This window comes from Oncorhynchus masou, chromosome 1 (genome assembly GCF_036934945.1).
Source record: "Oncorhynchus masou masou isolate Uvic2021 chromosome 1, UVic_Omas_1.1, whole genome shotgun sequence".
Taxonomy (NCBI): Eukaryota; Metazoa; Chordata; class Actinopteri; order Salmoniformes; family Salmonidae; genus Oncorhynchus; species Oncorhynchus masou.
In genome coordinates this window covers 24863390-24879448 of record NC_088212.1, presented here as the reverse complement: position 1 = coordinate 24879448, position 16059 = coordinate 24863390, and the positions used below count along the sequence as shown (strand labels likewise).

General features: G+C 45.9%; 1 protein-coding gene across 6 annotated transcripts in view; it reads left to right on the top strand.

Annotated features, from left to right (window-relative positions):
* LOC135540013 (plectin-like) overlaps positions 1-13755 on the top strand; it is a 35518-nt gene extending 21763 nt beyond the window's left edge. For 5 of the 6 annotated variants that reach the window (XM_064966325.1, XM_064966318.1, XM_064966309.1 and 2 more), the window contains 7 exons: positions 9032-9144; positions 10284-10449; positions 10533-10704; positions 10922-11058; positions 11176-11318; positions 11435-11524; positions 11696-13755. In XM_064966325.1, coding sequence (XP_064822397.1) covers positions 9032-9144; positions 10284-10449; positions 10533-10704; positions 10922-11058; positions 11176-11318; positions 11435-11510 — 807 coding nt within the window. In that variant the 3' untranslated portion in view covers positions 11511-11524; positions 11696-13755. The remainder of the gene's footprint in view (positions 1-9031; positions 9145-10283; positions 10450-10532; positions 10705-10921; positions 11059-11175; positions 11319-11434; positions 11525-11695) is intronic. The other variant, XM_064966351.1, reaches the window with a different exon arrangement.
* Positions 13756-16059: the final 2304 nt, after the last annotated feature.

Here is a 16059-nt window from a genome sequence, read left to right as displayed (position 1 = left end):
AGATGAATGCTAGGAAAGGTGGAGTACTGAAAGTAAGAAAGGACAGAGTTCTGTGACCTGACATGCAGTTTGCATGAGTCAGGGAGACATTTGTTAGGCAAACTCTGACACACTGTCGTGATTCCTCCCTTTAGCCATGAGCTCACAGCTGCTGACAGCCACAACCCCGGCTCTTGAAAACCGCTACACCGGTCTCCTCCTTGCTCTTTTGCTCCCTCTCTCTTTCTTTCAGGCACGCATTCTCTCCATCTATTTGAAGGTATAGGCTCAACATAAAGTTCCTATCACTGTCAACCCTTCCTATGTTTGCTTTCTACCCCCTCTGCCCTGTGCTGACTATGCCTGTGAGAATTCTCTCTTCCTCGCTGCAAGCAGAAACATGCAGGCGAGATGGAGCACCGCAGAACATATGGCCCTCCCCTCCTGCACTGCAAATCAGGGCCCTCCCTCTCTCCGCTTCTCCCTGCCTCCTCTCTCCCCTCCCTCACTTTGTTCGCTCAATTTCTCCTTGAGCGTGAGTCCTGTAGTGCTGGGGAATGGGAGCAGGAGACTGACGCATTTCTCTATTGGCCTGTACCTGCAGGGGGAGAGGAAAGGAAGAAGGGTGCACTGGTCTTTGTCTCTCATGGATTTGACCTTAGCATCACAATCTCCTCTCCTGTTTGTGCTTCTATATCCACGGTGCTGCTGTTGGTGTGCTGGGTACTCCGAGGGAATAGGAATCAGTACAGCCTCCTGCCTGACACCAGCTGTTCTGTTCAGCACCGTTCTTCCTGTAACGTTTTCCACCAGGAAGACGACTGCAGTGTGGGGTCTATGGAGAGGTAGATTTTTAAAAATTGTGTTCCTCCGATTGCGGACGTGTCTGAGCGGCAGCGGTAGCTTCAGAGTCCCGCTGTGAGGGGCGTGAGAATCAGAACATATGAGCCATGTTGTGACATTGCATTGCACTTCTGCGTCTGTGGGTTTATTGCTGCTTCTTGGTCTGATCATCACTATGTGGCTCAAGAACCTGTTTGCAGATGGTGCAGCAGTATATCTGCTGTGAACGCATCATCACACCTGAGCCTCTACCAGCTGGGCTTGTCTGTTAAACAGCCCTAACCCTCTTGGGTTCCCCGCTACGGTCTTGCCCTTCTGTATAGCTGTATGGAAATAGGCATTGAAAGCTTAGAGTTCACCTCGCTGCCGATGATGGACTGAAATGGAGTCATGATGCATCTGCTATCCCTTACAAACAGCCCAGCTACTGCAGCATTCACCTAGCTACGCACCTCAACAGTATCCAGGACACCAGCTCTCATCCTGGATGACTACCTGGCTCAAGGACTCCCCATCGACCACGGTATCACACTGGACTCAGGACCTACAGTACCGGACCACAGCCTGACCGAGTGCTCTGTCCGGACTTCATTCTGTGACGTTGGTCTTTTAGTGACCTGAGATGGAGTACCTGGGGGACAAGCTGTCTGTGGCCCAGTCCCAGGTGTCTGGTTGGATGGGGAGCGCCCGCCGGTCCCTGCAGGGGGCGCTCAGCTTGGTGTCCAGTGCAGTGGAACGTAGGGGCACGGGGGCCGAGGACAGCCCCGGGGACTTCAAGAGGGCCAACTCATTACGTTCTCTGGCCTCTCGCAGCCGGGACTCTTTCCGTAGGTTCTCTCTGCGCAGCCAGCAACGCCTGTCCCTACGCAGGCGTCCTGGGACCAGCACCCCCAACACCCCCACTGCTGTAAGACACACACAATTTGACACTTGCTCCCCCCCATCAATCCTTCTCACCACCAACTGTCCTTTCGTCAGTCACTACCCATTCCAAGCACCTCAAACTTGTCAAGGCCTTCTCTACTTTTGTTTTATGTCTGTCTATTGGTGTTGCAATGTGAATTCTCTCTCTGATCCTGGTAGTTCCTGACTGTTCTGCTCGTCTTCGCTGTTCAGTGCTCACCCCCCTCTGTGCCTCATCTGCTTCTGTGTCCTCTCTCTCGCCCTATGCATCTCATACCATCTTGGACATAACACTGACCTTTGTCTGTGTGTTCACCATAGCTCCCACTGCAACCGCAGTGTCACTGGCTCCTCAGGTCATAGCTTACTGTGGGCTGGAGTTGTTTCTCGCCCCCTGTCCCTCCCTCCTAAACTAGGAGGGTTTAATCTAGTCAAATCAAAGTTTATTTGTCACGTGCGCGGAATACAACAGGTGTAGTAGACCTTACAGTGAAATGCTTACTTACAGGCTCTAACCAATAGTGCAAAAAAGGTATTAGGTGAACAATAGGTATGTAAATAAATAAAAAACAGTAAAAATACAGGCTATAAAAGTAGCAAGGCTATAAAAGTAGCAAGGCTATAAAAGTAGCAAGGCTATAAAAGTAGCAAGGCTATAAAAGAAGCAAGGCTACATACAGACACCGGTTAGTCAGGCTGATTGAGGTAGTATGTACATGTAGATATGGTTAAAGAGACTATGCATATATGATGAACAGAGAGTAGCAGTAGCGTAAAGAGGGGTTGGCGGTTGGTGGGACACAATGCAGATAGCTGGAATCCATGTATGGATATAGACTCTAGCTATGGATCACATGTAGTTGCAGTAGTTGGTCTTAAGTTCTTAAGCCGAGTTTTAATGACATTCGGTTCTGCATTCTTAGCAAACACTTGGCACCTTGTCTGTACATTACACTGATGTAATAATGACAGAACAAAATACCCTGTCAGTGTCCTGTTCAGTTCAGGTCAGTGTTTTGCTATCTAAACTCAGCAAAAAACGAAACGCCCTCTCACTGTCAACTGCGTTTATTTTCAGCAAACTTGACATGTAAATATTTGTATGAACATAACAAGATTCAACAACTGAGTTCCACAGACATGTGACTAACAGAAATTGAATAATGTGTCTCTGAACAAAGGGGGGGTCAAAATCAAAAGTAACAGTCAGTATCTGGTGTGGCCACCAGCTGCATTAAGTACTGCAGTGCATCTCCTCCTCATGGACTGCACCAGATTTGTCAGTTCTTGCTGTGAGATGTTACCCCACTCTTCCACCAAGGCACCTGCAAGTTCCTGGACATTTCTGGGAGGAATAGCCCTGACCTCACCATCCGATCCAACAGGTCCTAGACATGCTCAATGGGATTGAGATCCGGGCTCTTCACTGGCCATGGCAGAACACTGACATTCCTGTCTTGTGGGAAATCAGCCATACTGCTCGTTCTGTGCGTGGTGGCATTGTCATGCTGCAGGGTCATGTCAGGATGAGCCTGCAGGAAGGGTACCACATGAGGGAGGAGGATGTCTTCCCTGTAATGCACAGCGTTGAGATTACCTGCAATGACAACAAGCTCAGTCCGATGATGCAGTGACACACCGCCCCAGACCATGACGGACCCTCCACCTCCAAATCGATCCCGCTCCAGAGTACAGGCCTCGGTGTAACACTCATTCCTTCGACGATAAACGTGGATCCGACCATCAGCTGTTAGTGTCTTAGGTGCATGTTCATTAATTGTTTATGGTTCATTGAACAAACATGGGAAACAGTGTTTAAACCCTTTACAATGAAGATCTGTGAAGTTATTTGGATTTTTATGAATTATCTTTGAAAGACAGGGTCCTGAAAAGGGGACATTTCTTTTTTTGCTGAGTTTGTGGCATGTGGCTACAGTGCTGCTCTGATGTTGACAGGGGACTGGTGCTCATGGGATCTGTAGTCATATTAGGATAGCTGCAAAGTGTCGTCATTGACCAGTCCACTCCATGATCAATGTGTTTACTGTTAAACATTCCTACTGAGGAAGACTCCCCCTAGAGGGGTTAGAGCAGGAGAGAGGTGTTGGGACGTACTGGGGGCGGTGGGAGGTTTGTTCTGCAGTGATCGTGTTGGGGTCATTGTACCTGCACTAAGTAACCGGCCGGCTAGAGTTGTCTGTTTCCAGGCAGCAGGACCATATGTTAACTGTCTTAGAGCTTCACAGCACTTCCTCATTTGTTGAGCTGTGTGTCTGACTGGCTGTTATTCAGGGCGGATATGAATGATTGTTTTGCAGTAAGGAAGTGGATTAATCCAATTTAAAGTGACTATGCCTTCACAGTAACATAATAGGCCCAGCATGTGTTTCATCTCAACCCAAAGTAGGCATATTGTATTAAAATAAGAAAGGGGATTTAAGGTGAACATTTTCATAAATGTGATGATGTCATAACACCAGGATGTGTTTCAGAGCCGTGATGTCTGGCAGGTCTAACTTTCCAAGGCTTTGGCTCCTCTACTTCCTCAAACATGTGTTAGATTCTCAATCACCCTTTCTCTCCTCCCTCCTTCTATTCATCCGCTCATTGTTCTGTCATTTCCATTGACACCCCCTTCCTGTCCACAGAGGGGGGTATCTTAGCAGAGGAGGCTGGCCAAGGCTAATGTTATGAAGGAAACATCTACTTCACTACGGCTCTGATTCACAATAAGGTGCCATGCAGGCCTGCTCTTTCCCCGTGTCCAGAGTGCGTTGTTGTTGATAGCAGAGCCGACGCCCTCACATGGTCAATACTACAGGGCTTTAAGCAGCACTACAAGTCGGACGATGTTATTTCTTAACCCTCTCTGTCTTGCTGCTGTTGTTTGGTTGGCAGGTAACCGGGTAGCCTCAGGAGCAGCAAACACCAAGCGAGGGTGTGTTTGGGTGTGCTGAAGTTCAACCACGTACACGGTGGATATGGTACAAGTTCAATGAATTTAGATTACAGGAGGTTTGCTTATTGAATCCTACATGCGTAGTCCTGTGAATTAGTTGTACTAAATCTTAGGCTGAAATTCATGATATAGAGGGTTTTAGTGGGTGTGAGAGGTCTATTTCTCTGACTGCCTTTTGACCTCTCAGGAATCATTCCTGGCAGAAATGAGGGTTTAGAAGGCAACACTTTATTGTTCATCTCTTACTGCACCTCGTTGGTCTCTTCGCTGTGTTGTTATTGTTACTCCTATGCTTCTCAGTAAACCCCTCACTTTCTCTTCACTGTGTTGTTATTGTTACTCCTATGCTTCTCAGTAAACCCCTCACTTTCTCTTCACTGTGTTGTTATTGTTACTCCTATGCTTCTCAGTAAACCCCTCACTTTCTCTTCACTGTGTTGTTATTGTTACTCATATGCTTCTCAGTAAACCCCTCACTTTCTCTTCACTGTGTTGTTATTGTTACTCCTATGCTTCTCAGTAAACCCCTCACTTTCTCTTCACTGTGTTGTTATTGTTACTCCTATGCTTCTCAGTAAACCCCTCACTTTCTCTTCACTGTGTTGTTATTGTTACTCCTATGCTTCTCAGTAAACCCCTCACTTTCTCTTCACTGTGTTGTTATTGTTACTCCTATGCTTCTCAGTAAACCCCTCACTTTCTCTTCACTGTGTTGTTATTGTTACTCCTATGCTTCTCAGTAAACCCCTGTTGTTATTGTTACACTTTCTCCTCACTGTGTTGTTATTGTTACTCCTATGCTTCTCAGTAAACCCCTCACTTTCTCTTCACTGTGTTGTTATTGTTACTCCTATGCTTCTCAGTAAACCCCTCACTTTCTCTTCACTGTGTTGTTATTGTTACTCCTATGCTTCTCAGTAAACCCCTCACTTTCTCTTCACTGTGTTGTTATTGTTACTCCTATAAACCCTTCTCCTCACTGTGTTGTTATAAACCCCTCACTTTCTCCTCACTGTGTTGTTATTGTTACTCCTATGCTTCTCAGTAAACCCCTCACTTTCTCCTCACTGTGTTGTTATTGTTACTCCTATGCTTCTCAGTAAACCCCTCACTTTCTCCTCACTGTGTTGTTATTGTTACTCCTATGCTTCTCAGTAAACCCCTCACTTTCTCCTCACTGTGTTGTTATTGTTACTCCTATGCTTCTCAGTAAACCCCTCACTTTCTCCTCACTGTGTTGTTATTGTTACTCCTATGCTTCTCAGTAAACCCCTCACTTTCTCCTCACTGTGTTGTTATTGTTACTCCTATGCTTCTCAGTAAACCCCTCACTTTCTCCTCACTGTGTTGTTATTGTTACTCCTATGCTTCTCAGTAAACCCCTCACTTTCTCCTCACTGTGTTGTTATTGTTACTCCTATGCTTCTCAGTAAACCCCTCACTTTCTCCTCACTGTGTTGTTATTGTTACTCCTATGCTTCTCAGTAAACCCCTCACTTTCTCCTCACTGTGTTGTTATTGTTACTCCTATGCTTCTCACTGTGTTGTTATTGTTACTCCTATGCTTCTCAGTAAACCCCTCACTTTCTCCTCACTGTGTTGTTATTGTTACTCCTATGCTTCTCAGTAAACCCCTCACTTTCTCCTCACTGTGTTGTTATTGTTACTCCTATGCTTCTCAGTAAACCCCTCACTTTCTCTTCACTGTGTTGTTATTGTTACTCCTATGCTTCTCAGTAAACCCCTCACTTTCTCCTCACTGTGTTGTTATTGTTACTCCTATGCTTCTCAGTAAACCCCTCACGTTGAGAAACATAGCTGTACCATAACACAGACCCAATCTAATCTGTTTGAAAGGCCTATGCATGTAGATCGATTAGCATTCCTGTTTAATTGACCCGGAGCCCAGCCCACCTGTTAACCTGAGGCATTAGTCATGTGACCAACAGCATGTTCAAACCAATGCTTGTTTAACTGCTGAAGCCAGATTTGGCAGAAAAATCAGTGTGGATTTGAAAACAAGCCTAGGTTACTGTGCTGTAAATAGACTTTTCTAGGGCTGTAAAGCCTGATGAGGAGCTAATGTACTTTTGGTGCAAGTGCTTCCTCAGATGGAGGGAGTTTCTTACTGTTCTCCCTGGTCTTTCTTCCTGTCAGGAAAGGCATTGATGATGAATGACATCCTGTACTGTTGTTCTCCCTTTCCCTCCTTCTCCCTCTGGCCCTGCTCTCTCTCTCACACACACACACACACACACACACACACACGCACACGCACGCACACACACAAACCAAACACCCATTACATTTCCCTCTATCATTCTCTTTAGACATGGTGTTGTGGTGCATCTGTATAGCACTGTCAAGGAAGCCAGTAGAGATCATGGAAGTTCAGCAGTATTTCTCTATTTCTATACAGTATGTGTGCGCACTTACACAGGCTTGAATGCATGCACAGGAGCAGTGAGTGTGTGGTTTTAGGACAGTGTGCCCCCTGTAGAAGCCTCATTAAAAGAGCCATGGTTCAGTAGATGGCAAACAGTGTCTCACCAGTCTCTGGCCCTGTGAGTTCATCCCATTACCTCTCATTATCCTTCTCACCCACTGCTGGCCTGGCCATAGCCACACAATACAGGGCTATCAGGACCAGCGTCACTCTCTCTTTCTCTCTCAACTGGCCAACTTTGTTACTGTAGGCTGGGCGGGGTTTCGCTCCACAGGCGTGGTGATGGATTGAACCGACAGCCAATAAGATGCTTTGATAGTTTGATTCAGGCTGGTGGAGATGAATCCAATCATATTAGAATGTGTTCCCCCCGATCTCCGAGGGGTACTCCAATGGCACATACAGTGCATTCGGAAAGAATCCAGACCCCTTTACTTATTCCACATTTTGTTATGTTACAATCTTATTCTAAAGTTGAGGAAATAGTTTTTTCCCCTCATCAATCTACACGCACTACCCCATAATGACCAAGCAAAAACTGTTTGCGTAAGTATTCAGTACTTTGTTGAAGCACCTTTTGGCAGCGACTACAGCCTCAAGTCTTCTTGGGTATGACGTTACAAGCTTGGGACACCTGTATTTGGGGAGTTTGTCCCATTCTTCTCTGCAGATCCTCTCAAGCTCTCTCAGGTTGGATGGGGAGCGTCACTGCACAGCTATTTTCAGGTCTCTCCAGAGATGTTCGATCGGGTTCAAGTCCGGGCTCTGGCTGGGCCACTCAAGGACATTTAGAGACTTGTCTCGAAGCCACTCCTGCGTTGTCTTGGCTGTTTGCTTAGGGTCGTTGTCCTGTTGGAAGGTGAACCTTCACCCCAGTCTGAGGTCCTGAGCACTCTGGAGCAGGTTTTCATCAAGGATCTCTCTGTACTTTGCTCCGTTCATCTTTCCCTCAATTCTGACTAGTCTCTCAGTCCCTGCCGCTGAAAAACATCCCCACAGCATAATGCTGCCGCCACCATGCTTCACCTTCCCTCCAGAAATTATGCCTGGCATTCAGGCCAAAGAGTTCAATCTTGATTTCATCAGACCAGAGAATCTTGTTTCTCATGGTCTGTGAGTCCTTTAGGTGCCCTTTGGCAAACTCCAAGCGGGCTGTCATGTGCCACTCTACCATAAAGGCCTGATTAGTGGAGTGCTGTAGAGATGGTTGTCTTTCTGGAAGGTTCTCCCAACTCCACAGAGAAACTCTGGTGCTCTTTCAGAGTGACTTTCAGGTTCTTGGTCACCTCCCTGACCAAGACCCTTCTCTCCCGATTGCTCAGTTTGGCCGGGGGGCCAGCTCCAGGAAGAGTCTTGGGGGTTCCAAACTTCTTCCATTTAAGAATGATGGAGGGCACTGTGCTCTTGTGTACCTTCAATGCTGCAGATTGTTTTTGGTATCCTTCCCCAGATCTGTGCCTCAACACAATCCTGTCTCAAAGCTCTACGGATAAGTCCTTTGACCTCATGGCTTGGTTTTTGTTCTGACATGCACTGAACTGTGGGACCTTTTATAGACAGGTGTGTGCCTTTCCAAACCTTTCAAATTTTTCAATTGAATTTACCACAGGTGGACTCCAATCAAGTTGCAGAAACATCTCAAGGATGATCATTGGAAACAGAATGCACTTGAGCTCTATTTTGAGTCCCATAGCAAAGGGTCTGAATACTTATGCAAATAGAAATTACTTTTTAAAATATAATTTGCAAACATTTCTGAACTTATTTTCATTATGAAGTATTTTGTGTAGATTAATGAGGGATTTTTCTTCTTCTCCCCTTTAGAATAAGGCTGTAACATAACAAAAAGGGGAAGGGGTCTGACTTGTCATTTTCTGCCTGTCCATCTCGCTCTCTCTCAGGAGCAGTTGAAGCAGAATGTGGACGGTGAGGAGGGGAGGGACATGGACACACTGGTCCATGAGACGGACAGTCAGTACGGGACCTGGGAGACAGGACTGCACACTGATGATAGGTGAATATATATACACACACACAACCCATCACAGGTGTGGCTCCTGTGGGCTGGACCTATGAAACAGGATGTGCTCGTGTTTTTGGTTACTAAATATGCTGATCCTCATTCCTCTATGATTTACTAATTTTCCATGAGGCTTTACCCTTATATCAAGACATCTCGACATCCCTAGTACCGAATGCCTCCCAGTCACTTCTCCATCCAAATATACAATCCTCAACCATTTGATCTGCAATTGAACACCCCCTGGATTGATAAGTAGTATTGAATGGATGCAGCTAAAGGGAGAGGTGTGCTCTATCGTCTCTTCTCCTGGAGCAGCATTGACCTTAAGACAAAGTCACGGAGCCGCATTGGGTCAGCGAGATGTGGCAGAGTGGAGAATTAGCCGCAGGCAGTGGATTCTCTGCTGTCCCACCATTATGGCTAATAATCATCTCAACCTTTTTCCTTACAACATACAACACCCACAAGCATCTCCTCCAAGGCAGAGACAGTTACTGATGTTGAAATAAATCAACATACTGTGGTATCTATAGGTACTTCCTGTACAGATACAGTAGAATCTCAGCACTCCTGACACATTGTGGTCAAGGAGCAGCAGCTCACTGAAACCTGGTTTACGCCAGCACTCAAAATGGCCTCTCTCAGCAGGCCGGTCTATCACTGACCTCCTGTGGCTAGGAGATGGTATCACAGCAACACAAATCTGGATAATGTTTAGTAGAAATGACTGGATGCTGTAGTAGTTTCAGATAAAGATACGATATAAGGGACTGTCAACAGATAGTGGGTCATTTTAATGTAATTCAAATGAATCACCTCCGGGATGATTTGGAGCGAGTATGATTGTGTGCAGTAGGGGACTCACCACTGTTTACGCCCCTCATTGTGAAATAAAGTGGAGCATGAGTCTGCCTGTCATCCTTTGTCGTCATGCACATGCATCCTCTATGAAATGTGATGCTCCTACAGTAAACCCAGACAGGAGAATATTACTCTATCACAGTGCTAGTAGACACAGTACCTGACACGTTGTTCTCTCATTGCCAATGCATGCATTTAACAGACTAGTGTAGTTTTAGGAAGGTAGCCTAAAGTACTCTTCTGTTTGTCCTTGTCTGTCCTTCCTGCAGCCTGACTCCTGCCACGCCCACCTCAGACAGCCACCCCAGTCAGTCCCCTAGGAAACCCACTCCACTTTACACGCCAGGGGAACATGTCCACACCCCGCCCAGTGACCTCGACACTCCAGACGGCTTCTCTGCCCAGCCCGAGATACAACCACTCCCCTTCCCTGAGGTAAGACTGACTTCACCTTTTTAAAAAGACGTAGAAGTCAGAGTTTCTTTGTTTCCACAGATTTGCATTGTGTTTCTCTCCAGGCCTCCACCAGCCTACTGGACTCCAGTGCTCTACGCTCCAGGGTGCAGTTGAGTAAGATGCGGGGGCCACGTTCACGCCCCTCCAGGGTCTCTCGTCAGACTGCTGCTCTGTCTGTACACCCAGAGGGACAGGCCACACCTACTGAGGACTGGCGCTCTCGAGACTCTACAGGTCAGCCTTGGACTCTGCTCTCATGTAGACCCCCTCGGCCATATGTCCATCCACTACCTTGTTCTGCTGCATACCTTCTACTATGGATTGAGAGGACATGATTCCACCAGTGAGACTGGAGATGTGACTTAGAGGGTCAAAGATCTGTTAGACTTCTGAATAACCTATTTGTTTTGATTGTGAAATGATGTGCTCAGAGGTGTGTTGTCCTCTACAGAGGACAAAGTGGAGTCTTCCAAGAAGGACTCAGACTCTGAGGAGCAGGCGAGAGGAGCAGACGCCCACTCTGCTGCTGCCTCCTCCCAGCCCCAGAGAGTCGCCCTCTTCCCTGGGATGGACGCGTCTGCCCTCATGGTGAGGCTCCCCAAGAGAAACAGACAGAGTTGACCAGGAGTGTAATGTTGTCACTCATACTGTTCTGAGAAATGCTTTTGATCTGTTTTCCTGCTGGTTTCTCCCTCTGTTTGGCAGGCCCAGCTCAAGAAGAGAAGCGACTCTGACAATCAGACAGAGGGACCCTCCACTTCTCCCTCCCAGTTATCCCGTTCTCCTAAATCCCCCTTCCTTCCCCGGGCGTCCCGTGTGCTGCCCCCCTCCGGAGGGAAAGAAAATGGGTAAGATAGTGACCCTGTCTCTTCCCTCTGTTCAGCCTGGATCTAATAACCCAAAACAGGGATTGTTGATAGTTGGAACAGAAATATTTACCAGTTGTAATGTCTGTCTCTCTTAGTGAAGAGGCCTCACCACAGTGGCTGAGAGAGCTGAAGTCCAAGAAGCGCTTGAGTCAGTATGAAAATGACAGCTAAGTGTGAATGATCAAGTGAGCTCTCTTCTCACAAATGTTCCTTATTATGAATCATTCTTTATCATAGGATGTTGTATGCAATAAACCTGCCATTTTACCACATTTTCTTAATTAGACAATATTCTAGTGTCTGTTTTGCTAATACGTAACCCTAAAATGCTGATGGTTTGTATCGTCCCTCTGTAGGTTGCCTTAACTGAATAATCTGGTGGAGAATCGGACAGTAGCCTTAAACTTGGACCCTGAGAAAATGGGAATTCTGCTGCTGACATTGTAATTTGTTATCTGTTTGTTTATTTTCTCTGTTCTCTTCCTGCCTGGCTCAAATCCATGTGCATGGTGCCTTCTTACAGACAACCTTGGTCTTATGGATGAAACGAGCAAGGGGCTTCTCTGCTCAGAGCGTCCAGTTCACTGCTAGCTCCTCCACCTCCTGTGTCAGGGGGGTCTTTGCATAAAGCCACTTTACCATCTCACATGACAGGGGAGACTACAGAAGGGGGGAGATCCCATTCTCTCCTGTCAGGTTGTTGTATTTCATTAATGGTTAACTTGTGGGACCACATGCTTCTTAACCTGGAAGTGCTTCAATAAGCTGGAGGACAGTATAGCACCTCCACAAGACATATTTTTATTTTGTTTTCTCTTTTTAAATATAATTTTCAGGTTAGTCTATGCGTTAACTGTATCTGTCAGTGGAGGAGCGTTGGAAAATATTTCTGATTTTATTTTTTGTCATGGATCATAGAGAACAAAACACTGCTGAACTAATGGGCAGCCAGGGTGTATTATGTGTTACTAATAAATATGGTATCTGTAATCATGAAATGTTATATTTGTATTATTGCTAATTTGAAAGCTGAATCATAACATGTCAGAGTGCTGGGTTTGTATGGAGAGCATTTAAAGCATCACTACAGCAGAGGCCCCCAACCCCATTCCTCTGAGCCACTCAGTGACTGATGTCATGAACTAACTGAGAATCTGTTGTGTTGACATCATGTAGTCCCTTTAAACTTATGGCTAAAGAGGAATGCTTTGTGTTCGCTGTTTTTTCAATCATGTCTGAATCTGTTTCTACTGGTGGAAAAGGGGAGGGGAAGGGTTAATCACAATGGAAATCTACCTCCATCTCAATTACACGCACACGCACGCACGCACACACACACACACACACACACACACACACACACACACACACACACACACACACACACACACACACACACACACACACACACACACACACACACGCACACACACACACACACACACACACACACACACACACACACACACACACACACACACACGCACGCACACACACACACACACACACACACACACACACACACACACACACACACACACACACACACACACACACGCACACACACACACGCATGAACACTAATCAGCCTGTTCTTCTTCCCTTCACCTCCACTTACCTCTTCAGTGAAAGATCAAATGATTGTGTGTGTGATACTGATGGATGAGTGAGTAAGGATTGCAAGGGAAATGTACATGTTACCAATGAGCCATACATTCAATGTGCACTTCCTGGTTTCTGTTTTACCAGCATGTCTGCAACACATCTCCCATTTAGCGACCTCACGTGCATTGTCCCATCATTGTTTGGAAAAGCATGTGCATGCACAGTCTCTGGTCCTTTTCATCATGCTTTACTCAGACACTGAACTGAATGGCCACACCAAGTAGCAGTGGTACAATCACAGTCTGGATATCATGGCTTCATCCACAACTGTAATGGTCCCATTGTGCACATGGTCGGTGCAGCGGTGTGGATGTATAGTGGAATGGTAGGAGTACGGCTTCCACTACTCCAGTGGGGAATGCAAGTGAAGTATATTGTTTTGAGATGAGGGTGGTAATTTACCCTTTTCTTCTGCACGTAACTTGGACTATTTGCACCAGTTGTTTTAGGGCTTGTTTGAGCTGACTTAGGCCATTCCCCTGACCATGTTAGCCATGCTCCACTGTCCCACTACTTCCACTACAGCACTGACCGCATTCCACATTTTCGTAGACAGACGTTGGAACGCTAATGCAAAGTGAATGTTTTGAGGGAATTTTTAGTTTTCCCTTTGGTGTCTGTCCATGGCGTTTGACTTTGTCATTATTTTTTCTCTTTCTCGTTTTATTTGAAAGTAAAATGTATATTGCACTGTTGTAAGGCCGTTGTTCAAAAGTGTAAATTCTCAATAAAATGTACTGCGTTAAGCTTCTGATTTTGTCATTATTGGGCTAAATATTACTTCTGCATTACACTCATTTCAGTTCAGACCCCCCCCCAGTTTGCGGTGTTATGATATTAAACTGGTGTCTTTTGTGTAACAGAGCGGTCTAGTGTTTGTACTAGAGAAGTATGTATAGGCAAGGTAGTATTTGGTGTAGGGTGGTATTGGAGCGGTAGTGTTTTAGTGTAGGGAGGTTTAAGAGAGGTAGAGTTGTGTAGGGAGGTAGAGTTGTGTAGGGAGGTTTGAGAGGTAGTTGTGTAGGGAGGTTTGAGAGGTAGTTGTGTAGGGAGGTTTGAGAGTTGTGTAGGGAGGTTTAAGAGCGGTAGTTGTGTAGGGAGGTTTAAGAGTAGTTGTAGGGAGGTTTAAGAGCAGTAGAGTTGTGTAGGGAGATTTAAGAGCGGTAGTTGTGTAGGGAAGTTTAAGAGAGAGAGTTGTGTAGGGAGGTTTGAGAGGTAGTTGTGTAGGGAGGTTTGAGAGTTGTGTAGGGAGGTTTAAGAGCGGTAGTTGTGTAGGGAGGTTTAAGAGTAGTTGTAGGGAGGTTTAAGAGCAGTAGAGTTGTGTAGGGAGATTTAAGAGCGGTAGTTGTGTAGGGAAGTTTAAGAGCGGTAGTTGTGTAGGGAGGTTTAAGAGAGAGAGTTGTGTAGGGAGGTTTAAGAGAGAGTTGTGTAGGGAGGTTTAAGAGTTGTGTAGGGAGGTTTAAGAGCGGTAGTTGTGTAGGGAGGTTTATGAGTTGTGTATGGAGGTTTAAGAGCGGTAGAGTTGTGTAGGGAGGTTTAAGAGAGAGAGTTGTGTAGGGAGGTTTAAGAGAGAGAGTTGTATAGGGAGGTTTAAGAGAGAGAGTTGTCTAGGGAGGTTTAAGAGAGAGAGTTGTGTAGGGAGGTTTTAGAGTGGTAGAGTTGAGTATGGAGGTTTAAGAGTGGTAGAGTTGAGTATGGAGGTTTAAGAGAGATAGAATTGTGTATGGAGGTTTAAGAGAGGTAGAGTTATGTAGGGAGGTTTAAAGGAGGTAGCGTGTTTGATGTAGGGAGGTTTAAGAGAGATTGAGGGTCAGGGTTTGATCAATGAAGGTAAATGATGTTAACAGGATATAGTAAAATGTGGTCAATGTTATGTTTGTTTTTATGAATGGTTTGGCTCCTTATTGTGTGTTAGTGATGTTATTGGTCAGAGTGGTGTGAGGAGGTGAGGTGATGTTTAGACTGCTAGGTGTAGTTAGTGTGTGTGTGTGTGTGAGCGTGTCTACCAGTTTGTGCTGAGTGGGGATGTTTGCTGAATCCTCTTGGCTCCCTCTCCATATACCCCGCACATACCACTCACTGGCAGCCAGGCGGACGGGCAGGGTAGCGTGTGCCAACACAGCTGCATATTGAGAGGTAGCGTTATGGACACAATGTCAGCGACAGACTTGCTGTATCAACAGCTCCCCCTTTTCTGCTGTTGTGGCCAGAAATAAACCATAAATACCCCCCTGCCACTGCCCTCCAACGGCTCAACCCCAAACACCAAGTGGCACAGAGAGAGAGAGGCTACCAATACACAGCAGGCATATCCAGGTAAAACCAGCTTGGTTCTGCACAGCAGGATTAACAAGGTTTTAATTGAACTTTGAAACTGATTTTACATGAAAAGTAAAGGAAACCCCACAGTCATGATAGTTGACGGATGGAGAAGGAGAGGTTGGATGGGGTGGGGGGATAGGAATGTTAGTGTAGTATTTTTAGAGTTGGTAAAGATATCATTTGGTATGCTTAAATGTTTGCAGTAAAATATATGATTGAGCAAGTGAGGAGTTTGCAGAATAGAGTATTATGGAATGTGTGTTGTTTGTAGTGATAAGTTTGATTGAGTCAAGGGGGTGCAGAACTGGTTATGATACAGACTGAGGTTTGCAGGGTTGGACATGATAGACAGCGAAATGTGGAATCACTGATTTGAAAGGTTGCACATTAGAGTACGAGAATAACATGTTCATAGGGGGATGACTCTGGGCCCTGGTTATAGCCTACGGCCAGGAAAAACTCCTGGCCCCAGGGGTTTTTCCTGGAGATAGAAAAGTGTAGAATACAGCCCCTCAGGTCCTTATTCTCAGCTCAGGTTACGTCTGCACCAATGGGCTCTTCTGCTCTCTGAAGTGGATACAAATCTTGGCTGATTAAAAGGAGTAAAAGGATCCATTGCTACTGAGAGGACTGATGGTCATCATTGTGAAATGAATGTCATCATGGTGTCTGTGTTTCTCTTTTCTCTGTCTCTCTCCTGATTGTGCTCCTGAGAGAGGAGTAACCAGTGGAC